The 19,070-nt window shown below is 41.5% G+C and overlaps 1 protein-coding gene across 2 annotated transcripts in view; it reads right to left on the minus strand.

Annotated features, from left to right (window-relative positions):
• The window catches only part of TTC3 (tetratricopeptide repeat domain 3), a gene marked incomplete at its 5' end in the record, with an annotated part of 59,252 nt that overhangs the window by 33,175 nt on the left and 7,007 nt on the right, over positions 1 to 19,070 (minus strand). For both annotated transcript variants that reach the window (XM_083734744.1, XM_083734743.1), the window contains 14 exons: positions 686 to 761; positions 1,081 to 1,138; positions 1,647 to 1,704; positions 7,152 to 7,254; positions 8,761 to 8,809; positions 8,905 to 9,067; positions 10,314 to 10,368; positions 12,789 to 12,851; positions 14,062 to 14,156; positions 15,015 to 15,100; positions 16,898 to 17,021; positions 17,599 to 17,652; positions 18,198 to 18,285; positions 18,829 to 18,964. In XM_083734744.1, coding sequence (XP_083590870.1) covers positions 686 to 761; positions 1,081 to 1,138; positions 1,647 to 1,704; positions 7,152 to 7,254; positions 8,761 to 8,809; positions 8,905 to 9,067; positions 10,314 to 10,368; positions 12,789 to 12,851; positions 14,062 to 14,156; positions 15,015 to 15,100; positions 16,898 to 17,021; positions 17,599 to 17,652; positions 18,198 to 18,285; positions 18,829 to 18,964 — 1,208 coding nt within the window. The remainder of the gene's footprint in view (positions 1 to 685; positions 762 to 1,080; positions 1,139 to 1,646; positions 1,705 to 7,151; positions 7,255 to 8,760; positions 8,810 to 8,904; positions 9,068 to 10,313; positions 10,369 to 12,788; positions 12,852 to 14,061; positions 14,157 to 15,014; positions 15,101 to 16,897; positions 17,022 to 17,598; positions 17,653 to 18,197; positions 18,286 to 18,828; positions 18,965 to 19,070) is intronic.

The following is a 19,070-nucleotide window of genomic DNA, read 5'->3' on the forward strand; positions in this document are numbered from 1 at the left end:
ATGACAAATTCAATGTTTCGTACCCCTGCTCCCATTTCAGACAAACCCACCCTGCTCCTTACAGAAAGAACTGTACAATTGTTAGCATATAGCTCTCTATCATCTCAATTTGGATTGCAGTCTGGTCTGAAGACTACTACGAACATAACATGCAATTAAGAGTGGGTAAAGACTTATGCAACTGGCATAATGTATTGCGGTCTTCCCCTGGACTTCAGGCTAGGAAGAGATCCCAGCTGAGACTAGGAAACCTGCCAACAAGGGCTTGTGACCAATGCTGCACCCGTGGGGTTCCACTGGCACAAAAGGACTTCCTCTCCTTCCTCCACGTGCCCCCCAAATATATTCCAGTGTCCCTGAACCCCCCAGAGCTGATTTTGAGCACACCCAGGGGACAGAAGAAAGCTCCACTGCAGGCATGGATGTATAGCACACCAGTGGAGCTGCAGTGTTAGATACAGCCCACAATTTTTAAAAAGTACTTGGTGCTGTGTTTCACTTGTACATGTGAAGGCAACACTATGAACAGAATCCCATAACGAAAAACTGCCTGGTTTTAAATATTCAGTGGAGGCTGCTGCTGTATAATGTTCTACATGCCTTTCACCAACCATATGTAAACAGCATTCCTGACATTCAGTAAACTCTTAAATTTGCAATGCCACGCTTTTTACATATCTGTTACCTGTTGCACAGTACTACAGGGAGCTTTCTGTTTGACCAGACATTTCTGAGAATCAGTTTTTGAATTCAGCTCATCTCTGGAATTAAAAAAACACAGTTACTTTTGTCATTAATAACTCAAATGCACACACATTTCATGCTCTAAAAAAAACCACAACCTGGGAAACTTATCCCTGGGAAGCAAGGGCTGTCCCCAACCTCTCATGTGCACCAGGGACCAGTGCCCTGGTGACATTTCCCCCCCCCCTCAGTTATAACAGCCAATAAAAAAATGTGGACACCCAGGTATGAAAGCTACAATAAATAAAAGTGTTAAGGTGAAACCCCAAAAACATTTAAAAGGGAAGTTCTGAATCTGAAAGTATTTCCACTATTATAATGCAAGAGAAACTATACCTTGTCTTTTCAAAGTCACTCATTTTGCTCCTGGATTTTCCTGGATTTTCCTTCAGCCCTGTCATGAGGGGGAGGGGGAAAAATTCATTTTGAACCTGGTTATTTTCCTTAAAAAGAACCACACACTTTGCATCAAAAATTTCAAGGAACTGTACAAAGAGGCTGAAAATTTGACAGGGCTGAAAAAAGCAACATGCTAACGCTTAGAAACTGATTGTTATGCGCCAGCACTGTACAAAGCTGACTCTGAGAATTTTGATGTCTTTACCCTGGTCTATGCAATAATTTTCAAGCTTCACTCGGAGACAAAAAAGATGCAAGGATTGCTGAACAGAAATGGAATGAATTGTGTGTGGAGGCACCAGATACAGAGGGCAGCAGGGACCAGTGTGCGGAGGCCCTGATCCAGTCGTTGTCGCGACATGATGGAGCAACATTACAGCACAGTGTGTGCCGACGTTCGACACCCACATTGGGAGACCCAAGTCGGCGCCTCTGCCTGACACACTTATGTTTTGGGGTATCCATACCATGGAGCACATATGGTCTAACTTATTTTAACTTACCTGACGAAATATCTGAAAGACGATCTTTGTTTTCTTTAGTTAAGGTATTAGCAGCTACCTGTAAAAAGATTAAAAAAAGAGTATTTCCTCCCACCGCACCAGAAAGGGGCATGTTGCTAAAACCACCCACCTGAATAGATTTCCTTGATATGAAGTGTTGTGTGTGTTCAGCCATGGAAATGGAAGAACTCAAATGCTTCTACCAGGAAGGCATCTTAGGCTGTGAGTTCCAAATCTCCTTAACTGTCTAACTGTGCTCAGAGCAGGCTGGCAATGTTATAATACTTGCTAAATCAGATGCACAGTTACAAATGGCAAAGATTTCTGGGGAGGAATGCAAAGCATCTCTGTGTACTCTTAACTGAAGCCCAACACACCCAACTGGCATAATACAACTTAGGAGGAAGCTATACAGCCTAACCTAAGGACTGGAAGGCAGGTTTAGCCATCACTGCCTATGCATGTGCCACAGGAATGCTTCACTTTCCCCCAGCAAGAGTGAATTCCCAACCAACCCACTTACATGAAGTAAATGGATGCATTCAGGAAGCTGCTAGGGTAGGGCTAAACATGCTCATAACCCCTGGTGATCCTTGTGCTCAAGATAGGGAGGGGGTAGATTTTGCTGCCTCTTAACCTGGCTCTATAGAAAAGGATGGGAACTTCAAAGCTTCAACTCTGTTCATGTATATCCCCATTTTTGGACTATTTTTCCTGATCACACAGTGAAAAAGGGTGTGATATATCAGCACCTATGCTTCAATCTACCTATTGCTATTTACCAAATTATATGCGGGTGGCGCTGTGGATTAAACCACAGAGCCTAGGACTTGCTGATCAGAAGGTCGCAGTTCGAATCCCCGTGACAGGGTGAGCTCCCGTTGCTTGGACCCTGCTCCTGCCAACCTAGCAGTTTGAAAGCATGTCAAAGTGCAAGTAGATAAATAGGTACCACTCTGGCGGGAAGGTAAACAGCGTTTCCGTGCGCTGCTCTGGTTTCACCAGAAGCGGCTTAGTCATGCTGGCCACATGATCCGGAAGCTGTACGCCAGCTCCCTCGGCCAATAAAGCGAGATGAGCGCTGCAACCCCAGAGTCGGTCACGACTGGACATAATGCTCAGGGGTCCCTGGGAGCCAGTGTGGTGTAGTGGTTAAGAGCGGTAGTCTCGTAATCCTGGGTAACCGGGTTCGCGTCTCCGCTCCTCCACATGCAGCTGCTGGGTGACCTTGGGCCAGTCACACTTCTGTGAAGTCTCTCAGCCCCACTCACCTCACAGAGTGTTTGTTGTGGGGGAGGAAGGGAAAGGAGAATGTTAGCCGCTTTGAGACTCCTTAAAGGGAGTGAAAGGCGGGATATCAAATCCAAACTCTTCTTCTTCTTCTTCTTCTTTACCTTGATGCAGGGTATTAATTATTCCTACACAGTGGTACCTCGGAAGTCAAACTGAATCCATTCCGGAAGTCCGTTCAACTTCCAAAACGTTCGGAAATCAAGGCGCGGACTCCAATTGGCTACACAGGAAGCTCCTGCAGCCAATCGGAAGCTGTGGAAGTCGAGTCAGATGTTTGGGTTCCAAAGAACGTCCACAAACCAGAACACTCACTTCCGGGTTTGCGGCGTTTGGGAGCCAAAACGTTTGACTCGCAAGGTGTTCGGGATCCAAGGTACGACTGTACGCTAAGAATCTTGGGTTAAGCAGAGCAGAGAGATTGGAATCAATGACCTTCCCAGTTACAGTATCATCACCTTTAAAGCCCTAAACGGCCTCGGTCCTGTATACCTGAAGGAGCATCTCCACCCCCATCATTCAGCCCGGAAACTGAGATCCAGCGCCGAGGGCCTTCTGGCGGTTCCCTCATTGCGAGAAGTAAGATTACAGGGAACCAGACAGAGGGCCTTCTCAGTAGTGGCGCCTGCCCTGTGGAACGCCCTCCCAGCAGATGTCAAGGCAATAAACAACTATTTTACTTTTAAAAGAAAACTGAAGGCAGCCCTCTTTAGGGAAGTTTTTAATGTCTGATTCTGTACTGTTTTTAATATTCATTTGGAAGCCGCCCAGAGTGGCTGAGGAAACCCAGCCAGATGGGCGGGGTATAAATAATACATTATTATTATTATTATTATTATTATTATTATTATTATTATCTGCTGTATGCCAATCAATTGAGATTAGGGCCAGTTCATCCTGTTCCATGCCCACTCCAGGTACTAGCAAAAGAAACTGCATTTCAAATGCAGAATGTGATCGCTTTTATCAAAATTCACAACAGAATGAATCCATCCATTCCTCCTTTCTTGACCCGACTGAGATTAAGAAGGTTCTTTCTGTGCAGCTGCACCTGCCTGGTTCATAAAAACCTTAATACAAGAGCTGCTGTAGCATAGTAAACAAGAGAAAGAGCTAAAATGCAATGCCCCACTTGACTCTCACCTGTGGGATCTCAGGCAATCCATTCTCCCTCACCCCACCCACCATCTCCATCTGAGTAACAGGGATAATAAATAACAACCTCTATAACAAAGTTGTAATAATTACAAAATAATGTACATGGAGTGCTCTGAACATCTAAAAGCACTATATAAATGGCTTATATGCTCCTTTTTTTCAGCAGCTGGCAGGAAGGTGACTAGCTGCAGCTCCACTACTCTTAAGATGTTCTTGGTGAACAAAACAGAACCTGCCCCAACTCTTGCCCCAAACAGAGAGCTGAGGGGCTCAGATATTATCAGTTCCAGCTGCAGTTTATGCGGAACCAAGCTTCGCTGCTGCTGATTGGCAGGAAGCAGCCATATGTCTACTGTTCTTAAAGAAGAAGCCTCTCAAATTGAACGGGAAGTAAGTTTTTGAGTTATTACTTGCCCAAAACCCAGTTAGCATCTAAAGGCTGCCAAATAAAAACCCAGCGTAATTGTTTAATACCTGTTTTTTCTTGCTTTTGCCAACATTTCCTCCCATTGAAAAGGAGCACCGCTGTAATTTAACTCTGCATACGCACTTTGCCAATCTTGAAGTCTACAGCCTTCTCTTTCGTTTCTCTAAACGGCTAAATGACTCACTTTCTCCTCCCAGGTCCACCCTTAACTTCTTTTGTATGCATTGTCACAGGTTCAGCTAACTGTGCTGAGCCAACCGTTTCTCATCTAGAACAGCAGTCATCACTCTACTACTTATTTGCACAATGGCAGGTAAAGAGGACGGACAGGTTAAGCACTCTCAAAGTAACGTGAAGGGCCTGCAACCCTATCCTCTTGATGTCAAGGGACTAAGTAAATTCATGAGTCCCATCCACAGAATTACAGCTAGGTAATATGTTATCAACTAGATAAGATGCACTGGCAGTTTATGAATCACCAAGACCAAAAGCCGTACGTCAGGAGTCAGCAAACTTTTTCAGCAGGGAGCCGGTCCACTGTCCCTTAGACCTTGTGGGGGGCCAGACTATATTGGGGGGGGGGGGGATGAACGAATTCCTATGCCCTACAAATAACCCAGAGATGCATTTTAAATAAAAGGACACATTCTACTCATGTAAAAACACACTGATTCCCGGACCGTCAGTGGGCTGGACTGAGAAGGCCAATGGGCCAGATCCGGCCCCCGGGCCTTAGTTTGCCTACCCATGCCCTACATGAACCTTCTCCAAAGATGCTCAGCCAGAGCTAATTCTGTTGGACTTTCAGCACCAGATGAAGACATTTCTATTCTCCCAGGATTTTTATATATTTTATTTTCAGATGTTTTTACTACTGCCTTGCTGTTCTTATTGCTGCCTTTACCTGGTACCTTGTTGCTTTTATTTTTGTCTTACTGCTATTTTCACTGGGGACGGGAATTAAGCCTGATTTTAAATTTGTTTTATTATACCATGAGCCACCTTGGAAGCTGCTGAAAGATAGCCAAAAAAACTTAATAATGGGAAAGGTTACTTAACAGAAACAAAAAGGACCGCAAGACAGATAAGGAAAAAGATACAAAAAAAGCAGGTTGTTGTTTCTGTTATTATTCCCTACTCACCCTTTACCATAAGGTCCCAAGGCCGAGTTGAACAACGTTAAAATGCAACATTAAACCGTTTATGACTTTGCTAAGCCAGGACAAAATTATTAAGAATAACAGGAAATCTTAACTAGAAATGTGGTGTCAGGGAACTGCCATCGGAGCTAGAGGCGGAGGGAAGGCTCCAGAGGGATGCCGGAGAGGGTCCCAGTAGGGAGAGAGGCAGCCCATCTGCTGGGGAAGGAAATCAGCTTAACACCAGTGGAGAAGAGGGGCAGATGGGGGAATCGGAGAGGAGGCTCCAAGACTCTTCACTGGAGACCAGCGGGGAGAGCACGGGTACTCCGCTGCCCACACCCTCCCTGCGCAGAAGACTTCCGCGCAAGGAGAGTAGGAGGAGACCTGACATCAAAGAACTTCTTTGCTGGAAGAAGTTCAAGAAACACCCACTGATGGATTCTGCCAGCGACTGAGACAGCCACGAAGTGAAAGGCTGTCCAGACAGAAAGGGTTCAACCAGGTAACCTAGCCAGGAGTGGCGGCAACTCACGCACAAGCAACCCCTAGAACTATTACATGTGGGTAGAAAATTACTCTTGAAGAGCAAGACACAAAACTCCCCTTCAAACAATGACTACATTTAATTGTAGGAGGAAAACAAAGTGTGGCATTTAGATTAAGCAGGTATTAAAAGGAAGCCTGAAGCTTGCCTAAGCCCTCCTCCCCTTCTCCTGCAAGCGAAGGGAAGGATTTCTGTTACTGGCTAGCAGGAAACATTATTTACTGCATTTGGACAAAATTGCAAACTCTCTAATATCCAACATCATCTCAAATAAATAACAAAAACTGAATCTGTATTATATTTGCTGTTGTGACCTTCTAACTGGTGCTAGAATCCAGGAGGTATCGCCCTATGTATTGCTTCACATTCAACCACTATGGATGAGCCTGTGCTATTACATTATGCTCTCCAGCTATTCGAGCTTTGAAATGTTTCAGATTCCCGGATTAAGAATATATATGGCTGCCAACGAAGCAGCACAGACACTTGCTTTCTATCTCATAGAGAAATACTATTTTCGCCCAGTAGCAACCACTCTTGCTTCTAAAAAATTCCTAGTTAAAGCTGATCCTATGCATATTTATTTGGAAGCAAGACTGGCTTTGTTCAATAGAACTATTTTCATGATTTTAAAAGTGCTATGTTTAAAAGGTTTGTTGCTTTTTTCAGTCACATTCACAGATCTTCTTATAACAGGCCAAGTAGCTAGTTGCTTGCCAAGTTCAAATAACTTTAAAGTGAGACAAATTAATACAAAGCCAGGCTATATCACTGCCAGCAAAAAGTTAAAGCGACAGCAGTCAGGGTTGGCAGGATAAGGAGCAGGAACCTAAGAACCCTGAAAAATATATTCATGTTTAAGGAAATTCCTGACAGCACTGTCTTCCAGACAGCAGCTCTCAGTAGCATTTGCACTTAAAAACAAACAAACGAAAACAACTTACCTTTGTATGCTTCTGTTTACCAAGATTGTTGTCAGGCTGCGTTTTCTTTTCATTGTCAGATTTCTTTGATTCCTGGGCACTGACTGAAGGAGATTCTGTAGAACTAAACCAATAATTCAAAATAAAACACACATTGCTTGTGGGGGAGGGGGGGTCCCAGAAGATTATGAATTGTTTTAGGATCCGGAAACATTCTTTCGCCATCATTCTTTGGTAATAAAATAAAGCAACACCCTATCATAAGATGTGAAGAGTTGTTTTCTGCAACATTTACAATAAGAATAACTGTATCTACAAGTGCAACCTTTTTCGTTCAGGATCCCTTCTTTACAGCAGGAAGAGAGCAGCTGGGCTCTTAAGAGAAGCACACAGGGCTGTTTTCCTTTTCTAGGGAGTGAAGGACAGTTCTGAAGGCAGCTTTCAGAACAACTGACACTGCCCCAACATTGGAAGCAGAGAATGTAAAAAAAGATACAGGACCCCTGTACAGTTAAGTCCATTCAAAGGTGACTATGGGGTTGCAGCGCTTTCAGGCCAAGGGAGCCAGTGTTTGTCCACAGACAGCTTTCTGGCTCATGTGGCCAGCATGACTAAACCGCTTCTAGCACAACGGGACACTGTGACGAGTGCCAGAGCACACGGAAATGCTACTTACCTTTGTGGCACAGTGGTACCTATTTATCTACTTGCACTGGTGTGCTTTTGAACTGCTAGGTTGGCAGCAGCTGGGACAGAGCAATGGGAGCTCACTCCGTCATGGGGATTCGAACTGCCAACCTTCTGATCGGCAAGTCCAAGAGGCTCAGTAGTTTAGACCACAGTGCCACCTGTGTCCCTAAGCAGAGAAGACACCAGGGCAACAAACAAGGTAATTATCACTGTCTGTACTTTTCTGCATTCCATTGCCTTCTGACCTCACTCTTTACAATTCCTCCCTCTCTATAGCCATGCATATATGCATCCACAACTCCAGATAACACTTCAACACATCTGAGCATAAAGCTTCTGCCAGAATGAATTTGTTAGTCTTCCACAAGACCCTTTATATTGTTCTTTATTATATTTTACTGTATTTTTACCTTATTTCTGAAAGCCACTCTGAAAGTGCTGAAGGATATTTTAACTAAAGAAATAAAAACTGGGGGGGGGGGGGAATCAATGGGTTATTTCCCTCTTTGAACACCCATGTAAATTAAGAGCATGACTTCATGTGGATTAACACTTTCAATTGCTTTAAAAATCTTTTTGCCCATGCAATCCATATGTGTGGAAAGAAGTAAAGAGATGCCCTTCTAAGGAATATTTATGTGCAACCAACCGTTTTAAAGCTTCTTAGTGTTTGTTTAAATTGAACCATAATGCAGTGTTGTTGTTGTTGTTTAATTCATCTTAAATTTAAAAGAGGGATAATATTTGAGAGCCTGACACTTACAGAAATTAAGTGCTAATGAAGCATTCTTACTAATAGGAAGTAGTGTTTCTATACCTCATGAATTTGTCAAAAACTCCTAGTGGTGCCAAAGCTGTACTGGTAAAATATTAATTTAGCCCGTTGTTACATTTTCTTGTATTTACTTTCACATATAAAGTAAAATAGAATTAAACTTACTTTTTCTGAACTACTGCCTTCTTTATTCTGTGTTTATTTTGTTTCACACCTAAATAAATGATAAAAAAGTTGATTCACTAAATAAAAGTTATTATACAAAGTATTTTACTATATTTAAAGACAATCTTAAAAAGGAAAAGTTACCTCTCATTTCATCAATTTGCTTTTTAAATTTCTCATGTTGCTGTATAAGATCCTTAATTCCTTCAGGATTATTTCTGCACAGCTCTTGGCCTTTCTCATTTGCTTCTAATGCTTTTTTGTGCTCCCCCAAGAGATAGAGTGAATCACAGAATCGATAGTGTCCCTACAAAAAAAAAGAACAAAGTACTTACCACCCCCCTAAATAGAGCAAGTTTTGCCAAATAAAAACATTTTCACTCCTATTTTCATCATATGAGTCTAAAAGCCCAACCCTACATTGGCTCCCAGTATGCTTCCAAGCACAATTCAAAGTGTTGGTGCTGACCTTTAAAGCCCTAAACAGCCTCGGTCCTGTATAACTGAAGGTGCGGCTCCACCCGCATCGTTCTGCCTGGACACTGAGGTCCAGCGCCAAGGGCCTTCTGGCGGTTCCCTCCCTGCGAGAAGCCAGGTTACCTGCGGAACCAGGCAGAGGGCCTTCTCAGTGGTGGCGCCCGCCCTGTGGAACGCCCTCCCATCAGATGTCAAAGAGAACAACAACTACCAGACTTTTAGAAGCCATCTGAAGGCAGCCCTGTTTAGGGAAGCTTTTAATGTTTGATGGATTACTGTATTTTAATATTCTGTTGGGAGCCGCCCAGAGTGGCTGCGGAAACCCAGCCAGATGGGTGGGGTATAAATAATAAATAATAGGAGGGATTTTCATCTAGTAGAAACTTAAGTGTTGGTAGCCCCTCCTTTACTGAGCTCCACCTCTCCCTCCTGTTCAAACTTTTAAACCCCTGAAGAACCAACAGTGTATCACACTACGATCTGTACCACCTCTCATTAAGTGGCAGGTTCACCAAACCCCAGGGAGCACATTTCTGGGGAATGCATGGGAAATGGGCAAAAATCAAATTTCCCCACTCTCCCTAAGTGGTCACTGGGACTGCCTCTTCTGTGAGCAAAACTCTGGCGACAGGATCTCTGGATCCAATCCTATGCTGGCACATGGTAGAAAGCCAGAATCAACATGCATCTACATTAGATCAACATTAGATCATTCTTAGAACATTAGTTGCAGAAGGTGAATCTAATACGTACTTGTTAAAATTGGGTAAAGGAGCCCAAAGAGACCATGCCCTAAAAATAACTGGTATGGGTCCTTTCCATTAAAAAGCTGCCAAGGACGTAATTCCTACCTACTCACAAATATATTACATTTAGAGATCTTTTCTATATTAACCAGTTTAGAAATGCTTTTAAATAAATAAAACTATTGCATACAGTGTATCTATCCCCCAGTGATTTATAACTAGTCAAATTAACTCAAAAAGGGAAGCTTCCTGTTTATATAATGGTTAATGTTCAATGTTTTCTGACTTGAGTTCCAGCAAAGACAGATCTGTGAAAGAAATGCAGCTAACCTTTGGCCAGTTGGGCTTCAAAATTATGGCTCTCTTCCCATCACACAGGGCTTTTCTGAAAACAGTAAGAAGTTAAGATACTAATGAATGAGGAAAATGTTCTCATTCAAATACAGTACATTTTTAAGCTTTTCGAACTGCAAGACTAAATCCAAAAACCTGAGAAAGTTCTGCCTTTAAAAGAGAAGAAATTTCACTCACCATGAATTCCCATTTTGGAGAGCAGACAGAGGATTCTTCAACTCACATCTCCTCCTGGGGGAAGCCACGTTCAAATTCTGACTTCACCAGGGGGAGGGGGGATTTTTGTCTTCACAGACCTAGCCTTGCAGAACCAAAGCCCTTCACATTTACCTCCCTGAATGCTACTGACTACTGAGTAAGACAGTCAATAGTCTTTCCTTCTGTTTGAATGCTTGTTCCTGCCAGGTTTTCCTTCCGAGTACTCTCAGAGGATACGAAGAAAGATATTGACCCAAACCAACATGGCAACAGTTCAATGCTAACAGGCTTCGTCAACAGAAAAGGACATCTCTGTAAGGTCCAATATACCATCCAGCATTCCTACAAGTCTAGTCTGAACCAAAACACTAAGCCGGGCAGACTGTCCACTCTGTAAAGTTGGAGTCTATGCTAATTTACCCCCCCCCCAAATAAAAATCTTTACTCCTCAAGGAGAAGGAGTAATATTCACCTCCAAGATACAGTAAAGCAATACAGAAATTACAGGACAGGTTGGGATCCAAAGAGGTGGCTTGGGTCATACCTGGTGGAATTTATCATATTTGTTTTTGCTCTGAGCACCTGATCTCCTTACTATCCAATAAACTACTTTTTTTGAAACTATCTGCAGTTTTAAAGTACTTCACTAAACTAGTTCTATGGACTAAACATCAGGAAGAGCTTTCAGACGCTAAGAGCTGTTTGACAGTGGAGCAGTCTCCCTTCTAGTATTTCTAGTCTTTTGTTGGAAGCCGCCCAGAGTGGCTGGGGAAACACAGCCAGATGGGCAGGGTATAAATAATATATTTATTATATTATTTTCAGCTTTGGCCCCAACTCTGTCGCAGGAGACCAAGGCCCTGCAGGACTTAACATCTTACCGCAGGGCCTGCAAGACGGAGTTCTTCCGCCTGGTCTTTGGTCTGGGCCCAGTTTGACCCCCCTCTATGGGACCCTGTAGGTTATCTCTTTGGCCCTTTTATCACCTCATGTGGGACCAACATGGATAGCTGGCCCTGATGAATACTTGAGGTTCCTGACCCCTATGCTTGTAATTCGTGGGCAATCATCTAATTTTATCCTGATTCTAATTTTTAAGCTGTATTTTAATCAATTGTTTGATTGTGTTTTAATGTATTTGATATTTGATGTTAGCCTCCCTGAGCCCGGTCTTGGCCAGGGAGGGTGGAGTATAAATAAAAAAAATACTTACTTACTATATTATTAATTATTATTATTATTATTATTGACTCTCCTTCACTGGATGTTTTCAAGCATTGGTTGGATGTCCATCTTTGATTAATGCTTTTGTTAGGATTCCTGCATTGCAGAGGGTTGGACTAGATGACCCTTGGGCTCCCTACAATTCTTTGGTTCATTTGTGCTTTGGTGGTCTCTGACCACTGTGTATTTCTGTCTTTAAGAGATCACTTTTTTTATTTAACATTAACATGCATTAAATGCAATGCTCACCAGCTTCCCCAAGATTCAAAGTCCCAAACGAGATCAAAACCAAACCCAAAAGCTCTAAAAACTGAGATTAGCTGAAAACATTTCCAATTTAATGCCCTCCTCCTCAATTCCTTCCTTCCAATCAAACCAAAAATTAATTGCTTTTTCGCTCTTGCTCATGCCATTGAGCAAGTGGGTGTGGAAGAGGATGAGAAACTATGACAAACTGAAATAAATCCTCTCTAAGGTAAAATAATACTAAATTTCGCAGCTGAAAATTTAACTTTATAAATGTGGAGATAAAATGTTTCATAGCCGTTTAGTCTCTTAAAGCAACACAGCTTTTAAAAAATGGAGCATTAGATTTATATTGTTTAGATAAATATACTTTGGCAGTGTTTGAACACTCAACTGCAAACCCTCTCAAGCTTTCATACTCCTCTATTCCCAGTCCCTTCTGACCAAGGGGTTTGAAGGCATAGAATTCCACTTGCCTTTTAAGCAAACTTTTGCCATTTCATCCAAACCAAGAACTGTGATTAACTGTGGTTAGTTTAATAAGCCAGCTTCGTAAACCATGATTTGAAGTAGACTTGTTTTAAACTAACCACAGTTATCATTACCCACAGCTGAATAAGAACAAGAGCTTCCAAACTTTTCTTTCCGATCACACGTCATGCAGAGGAAGAGGGGAGCATGCGAGCCCAGGAGAGAAGGCTAGAGTCACTTATGTAACACTAAACCAGTTTAGGGTTCCATTCAAATGTAGTCATTGAATCCCATGAAAAAAAATATACTTACTTATATTGTCCTGTTCGGATAAAACAGAGAGCCCGGTTGCCATAAAGAATGTGATTTTCAGGCCTTTAAAAAAGGTTAGATTGCATTCAGTTTATTTACTCTGAACCAAAATAGTCTCCTGAAAGTTGAGCCATACATGTATTTATATGCAATTATCCAATATGACTTTTCTGCCTTAGTTTGGATTTTTGGTAGCAGTTAATACGCAAGGTTTGAAAAGCTGTGGTCTGCATAACAAACTCATTGAGAATAGTTTATAGCAGTCTCCCCATGAAGGGTGAATTCAGAAACAGGTACACCTGCAGTCCCGGTGTCAGCCTAACCGAAGCTAAAAGTCACAATTGTTGCAGATAACATAGGTAGTGATTGCTGCAAATAATAAGTACTACTGATAGGAACAGCACTCAATTTCAGTACTGTAATACGGATTTGTATTAGTGGGGCTGCTTACCAGATACATTGCCAAGCATTGCTATTCAAGTGGTTCAAATATAACAGGGTTTTTAAAATTCTGCCATCTTGTATCTCTACTGAAAAGCTATAAACTACAAAGTTCTCACAAACAGTGCTACTCAGCTGACAGTAAGGCTTCCAGCAGCAGGGCATTTTTTTATTATTTCCCCTCCCCCTTGCAGCCCCCTCACACTCTCTAAATTGCTCCAGAAAGTTGGGAAGCCCCCCAGAGCAGATTTAAATGGTGCACCGTGAGCTAGCGGAGTGAAGGAAGTGGTTGAAAATTGCTTCTTTCCTCTAGGAAGCCTTACCGTCAGCTGAGGGACACTGTTGGACAAAACCCATGGTGTATTAGGAATGGCTAACAAAAGAAAAAACAGAGGGGGGCACTGTTTCTTCTGTCTCAAAAGACCAAATCTTAATCCAGATTGAGGCAATAAATCATGTGGTTTGTTAAACAGTCACTATTCCTTACTGGACCTTTAAAATCCTACTTAAGGGATTCTGCTCTCAGGTCAACATGATCCATTAAAAGATGCTAATTGTTTGGTGACAAGAGCCAAGGACAAAATAAACCCCTCTGAAAGCAAATAGACAATTTCAGGTGAAGTAAAATCTAATTAAAAGGGCACTAAGAATGCAAAGAAACACTACAATACCCATAGTGCATTCCATACACCCTACTCTGTATATGTGCAGCTGTCTTTGGGAACTACTCTTCTCTTCATATAGAAAATATCTTTCATCTTCTGTCCAAAAAGGTAATTATCTCAAATGCACGTTTCTACACCTTTGTTCATTAATATAATTTATCCCTTACCATAATTCTATAGCTTTTGTATAGGAAGCGGCAGCAATATCAAATTGCTCTTTAGCAAATGCTTCATTTCCCCAATTTTTCATGAGATCACTTTTCTGTAATGAAACAGGACAAATTCAAATTAACTTCAATTGTAAAGCAATTGCAGATGGGTGCATATATATACAGTGTACTAAATTCATCTTGAACTATGAAACATCTTTAAGTTATTTTTAAGATTGTGTTACACAATGACTGCGTTTGGATGCTAACAAGCCACGATACAAACAAGCAATTTCAGCAGTGAGACCATTCTCTGATAAATCCCTGGATCCAGAACACTCGAACAACTATAGGTACGTTGCAAACGTTCCTTTCTCGGGTAAAGTTCTTGAATGGGTGGTTTTGAACCACCTTCAGGCCTCTTGGATGAGTGTGATGGCCTTGGTCACCCTTGTAGTATAATGACTTGTGTTGGGACAAGGGGAGTGTGTCCCTGTTAATTCTCCTTGACCTCTCAGTGAATTTCAATACAAATGACCATGGTATTCTTTCGGGGAGACTGTCAGAGCTGGGAGTTGCGGATACTGTTTGGCAGTGATTCCACTTTAACTTGGATCGCTGCCTGTAGGAACCTTCATTACAGGGTTCCTCATGGTTTGATTTTATCCCCATGCTATTTAACATCTTCATGAAACTTAGTGGGGTCATCCAAGAGTTCTGGAGTTTGCTTTCATCCATATGCTGATGACACCCGACTCTACCTCTCCTTTACAGCTCAAGCAGATGTGGCGGTGAATGTTCTGGACTGGTGCCAGGCCTTCGTAATAAACCAGATGAGAGCCAATAAACTGAAGCTCAATTTAGACAAGACTGAGATAATACTAGAGGGTGGTTTCTCTGACCAAATGAAAGGTGTGGCATTTACAAGTAAGCTCTAATTTTTTAAATATAACATTTTGTTTAAATCTTACCTTCATACAACCATCACAGTTTTGAGATTCAAATGCTTCTATTAAGTTGTAGTCCTCCAATATAATTTTGCTTATAAGATGCTTGTCTACAAAGTGAAACACAGTACAATGTTTACTGCTACCAACTATAGTACTGACATGTACTTCAGAGTTACTTTTCCCTGCCCAAAATTATTCCTTTGAGAACTATATAAATATCACACATATGTACACTAGTGTAATCCAAGTGAGTAGTTCAATCTTCCATTTTTATTTTCCAAATCAAAAAAGATTTCAAAGTTGCAGAAAGAGATTTTTTTTTTACTAACAAACTCAATTTCTCCCAAATCATGCCACCTGTCTATGGGCTGATGTCCTTGAGGGAAGGAGGGGTTCAATTCTGTGTCGAATCCTTGTTCCCAGAAGGGAACCTTGTTCCTAACAGGTGCTCAAAGTCAAAGCTAGCAAGATTGACACACACCCCCTTGACTGTTGATGAGCAGGGGTTAAATCCGGCTCAATTTGGCTGTACACGCCTGTTCAATGTTGGGAACAGGCACACACAGTCAAAGAAAACAAACAAAAGAAAACGCCAGCTAACTGGGTGAGGGAGAAGTCTCTCATACAGCTGATCTGCATAAAGCAAGTCTTGTCCCTCTCCCCCCCTCCCGCCCCCCCCCCCAGTCGCTGAAAGAAACCTGATTTTCTGAAGACATTGATCATGATGGGGATTTCTCACATGTGAAGCAATGCCTGTAAATTGCAGGAAAGGGATGGGAGAAAGAAGTGCTTTGCCAGACCAATGCTCAGCACCAGAGATTCTGACATGTAGGCAGGACTACCTACTTCTCAACCTTGTAATGTTATAATGCTGTGTGACTGGCAGGTGCCCCCACCCATCTGTCAAATTTGGCCTGCAAGGTTGATCCTATGGAGCCAAAAAGCTTCCCCATCCATGGTATTTCAAAGAACAGGTTCACTTAAGTGTGGCCTGGATCTAAAGAATCATGCAGCCCCTCTTGCTACCCAAGAAGCTACTCCAAGAAGCAACATGGCATGCAACTGGCACTGTATCTGGGAGGTGGTAGAAATCTATGATCCCCCCATGCATGAGAATTAATGTCTCACTGATGCACGGAGCACTTTGGATCCAGGCCGATAAATTTACCAGCAAACAACCTTAAGGCACATGGCAAGCACAAAGTTGCCAACTGGTATATATTGGGAGGATGCTGTTTTTTGGTCTTCAACTGCAGAAATAACCAGTTAACTTGGTATCCCTCCTGACCTTGACTTCCTATCTTGAAGTAAAACTGGTAGTGATATGTTAACTTCAGCTTGGTCTAAATGAAAAGAACACAGGCTCAGTAGTAGACAGGATATGAGTCATCATACCAGTGAAGAATAAGCTGTTTCCTCAAAAGAAAGAAAAAAACCAACCACAAACGCCGTAAATATTACTTTCAATTAGGACTAAAGAAACAAAACCAAAAGAAGCTGCCTTTATAGAGCTAGTATTATGGAACAAAGGTTGATCCACAAAAAAACACACCTTTGGGCCATACATTTTTGGGGGGAGCAACCAAAAAGACACAAAAACATGGCAAACCTTTAATTTCTCAGAGCTCTTCACGAGGAATAATGTTCCATGAAAGCTTTATCCTGGAACTGAATCTACAGCCTTTAAAAACCCCAATTATAATCATCTCACCGCTCCCTGCTTCTACTCTTCACCTGTAGAAGAGTTCCGCAAAACTCAAAAGCTTGCCACCATTTCTGTGACTTTTTGGTTGATCTTAGTCAAAGTATCACCCAACTGTGAACAACGAAGTTTAAGATTAAGCAGGCACAGGAACACGACATTTTTCCATACACCACTCATTGTAACATTGTGTATAACTTACATTCAGCAAAGAAAACTTCTAGGAAAGGCCAACAATAATTTCCAAGCTTTTCTAATTTCTGTAAAATACCGATGTCATCAGCATATTTTATCCAGTCAAGAGCATCATAAATATTGAAGATTCTCTATTTCAGATGAAGGAGAAATATATAAGATACTATTATTTGAAGTACTTTTAAAAAACGACAAGTTAAAATTAAATACAAATATAGCCATCCAGGCATGAGGGGGTTAAATAGTATAAAGACTTCAGAATCAAGCCAGCGGCCTACAGTTATACTCTAGCCTCCACGAAAAGAATTAATTTCTGCAGACAGCATGAACTCTGCTGCTTATGCTGGATTGTTATCCAGTACATCCATTGGATCATTCTGATTGGGTTTTACAAACAGCAGTTTTTAGTTCGCTCCCCATGATCCACAAGTCACATGATCATTCTGACCCCATTGCATTTCGGATCATGAATGATCCACAACAAGCTTGCAGCTCCTATAAATCTGCTAACTCTAAGGAGGTCTAGGAGGGTCAGCGGCTGGATGGGAGATCACCTGGGAACCACTGGTCCAATGCCTTCCATGATGGATGAAAGGCAGGATATAAATCTTAGTAAACATTGTGTTTATTCAAAAAAAAGTGGTGTGGGATTCTTCCAAAGCAAAAAGGCTTCTAGTATTTGAACCTGGGAGTGGAAAACAAACTTACATTGTCTATTTCAGCTCCAATTTTCAATATGCCATTGATGAAACGTGGAACATCCTGAGGATGGAGAGAAGAAGAAGAGCAAAGGCTTATCAACAACCCTAACCTGCACTCATTTAACACCATGTCAGTGATCTGAAGGGGTTTTCTAACTTCAGCTGAGATTCAAGAGTAAGGCTACACAATCCTACCTATACTAACCAGGAAGAAAGCCCCACTGAATCCAATGGGCCTTATTTCTGATTAGGCATGGCTAGGATTGCTCCTAGACTTTGGCCCTCCCTCCCTCCCTAGAGAAACTAGACTGGCTGCCTCCTTATTGTCCTTCCGCCAGCAGATGAAGACTTTCTTATTCTAGCAGGCTTTCGCAAACTGACTGTTTTTAATGAAAGGGCTGCTGCCATGCTGATTTCATTATAACTACTTGTATGGCTTCAATATGTATATAGTTTAAATTCTATCAATGTTTAATTGGTTTTTAATTATCTTTTTTCTATGTTTTTAGTGGTTTTTATTCTTATCTGTAAGCTGCCCTGAGTCCCCGTCAGGGGGAAAGGCGGGGTATAAATAAATATAGAATAATAATCTTCTTAATGACTTACCGCAAACTTTTTGGCTATATCAGTTACGTCTTCTAATGTCTCGATTTCATATAGTCTCTCCAGATTGAGCTCACCCACTTCACAATCACTTAAATATAAACAGATTCACATTAAATGACATTTTCTACTACTATATGAGAAATATCAAAATAAAGGTGTACACATATTAAAACAATATTTTGAGACTCTCATAATTCATTTAAACATCAATAGTCAAACAGGCATGTCTGTTCAGTTGTAAGTCCAACTGAGTGTTTACTCTGAATAATTTACAAAGCAAAGATAGGCATGCTGGTCCATAAGAAAAGATTCAAAAATTCACTTGGGTCATGCTTTTAACGGAACCAACCAAAATGTCACAGAATTGTGATAGAGATTCAAGTTCTCCTGTACTCCTAATAAGACAGGATGTAATAAAAAGTAGAGAGTAAGGTGAGGGTCTAGGAAAAAATTGTGCTTGTTAATTTATTGTTATTTCCCCATGACGCATTAAAAAAAAGAACGTTAGCATTCTACTTTTAGAACCGTTCTCTGTCCTGATGCTGCAAAACATACACAGGTTTTCCATATTTCAGCTTTCAAACAAGAGTGCAAAGTAAACATTTAATGAACAAGAAAAATGCCTGCTTACCTGGAATCAAGACATTTCTTTGTGTGTTTACATCCAGGCGCAAATAAAAATGGCCAAAAGGTATATATTTTGATCATGTCACAATATTTGTGCAGCTCAGAAACTGGTTTACTACACCATATTTTACAGATTTCACCTACGGAACAAAAAGAAAGGAAAAATAAAACTAAGCTCTAATAAGCCTTACAAATCTGAAGATCTGCACCACTGCTTGACTGCTACATCAGATCTTATTCTATTCT

The sequence above is a fragment of the Podarcis gaigeae genome (assembly GCF_964106915.1).
Source record: "Podarcis gaigeae genome assembly, chromosome: 4".
Lineage (NCBI taxonomy): Eukaryota > Metazoa > Chordata > Lepidosauria > Squamata > Lacertidae > Podarcis > Podarcis gaigeae.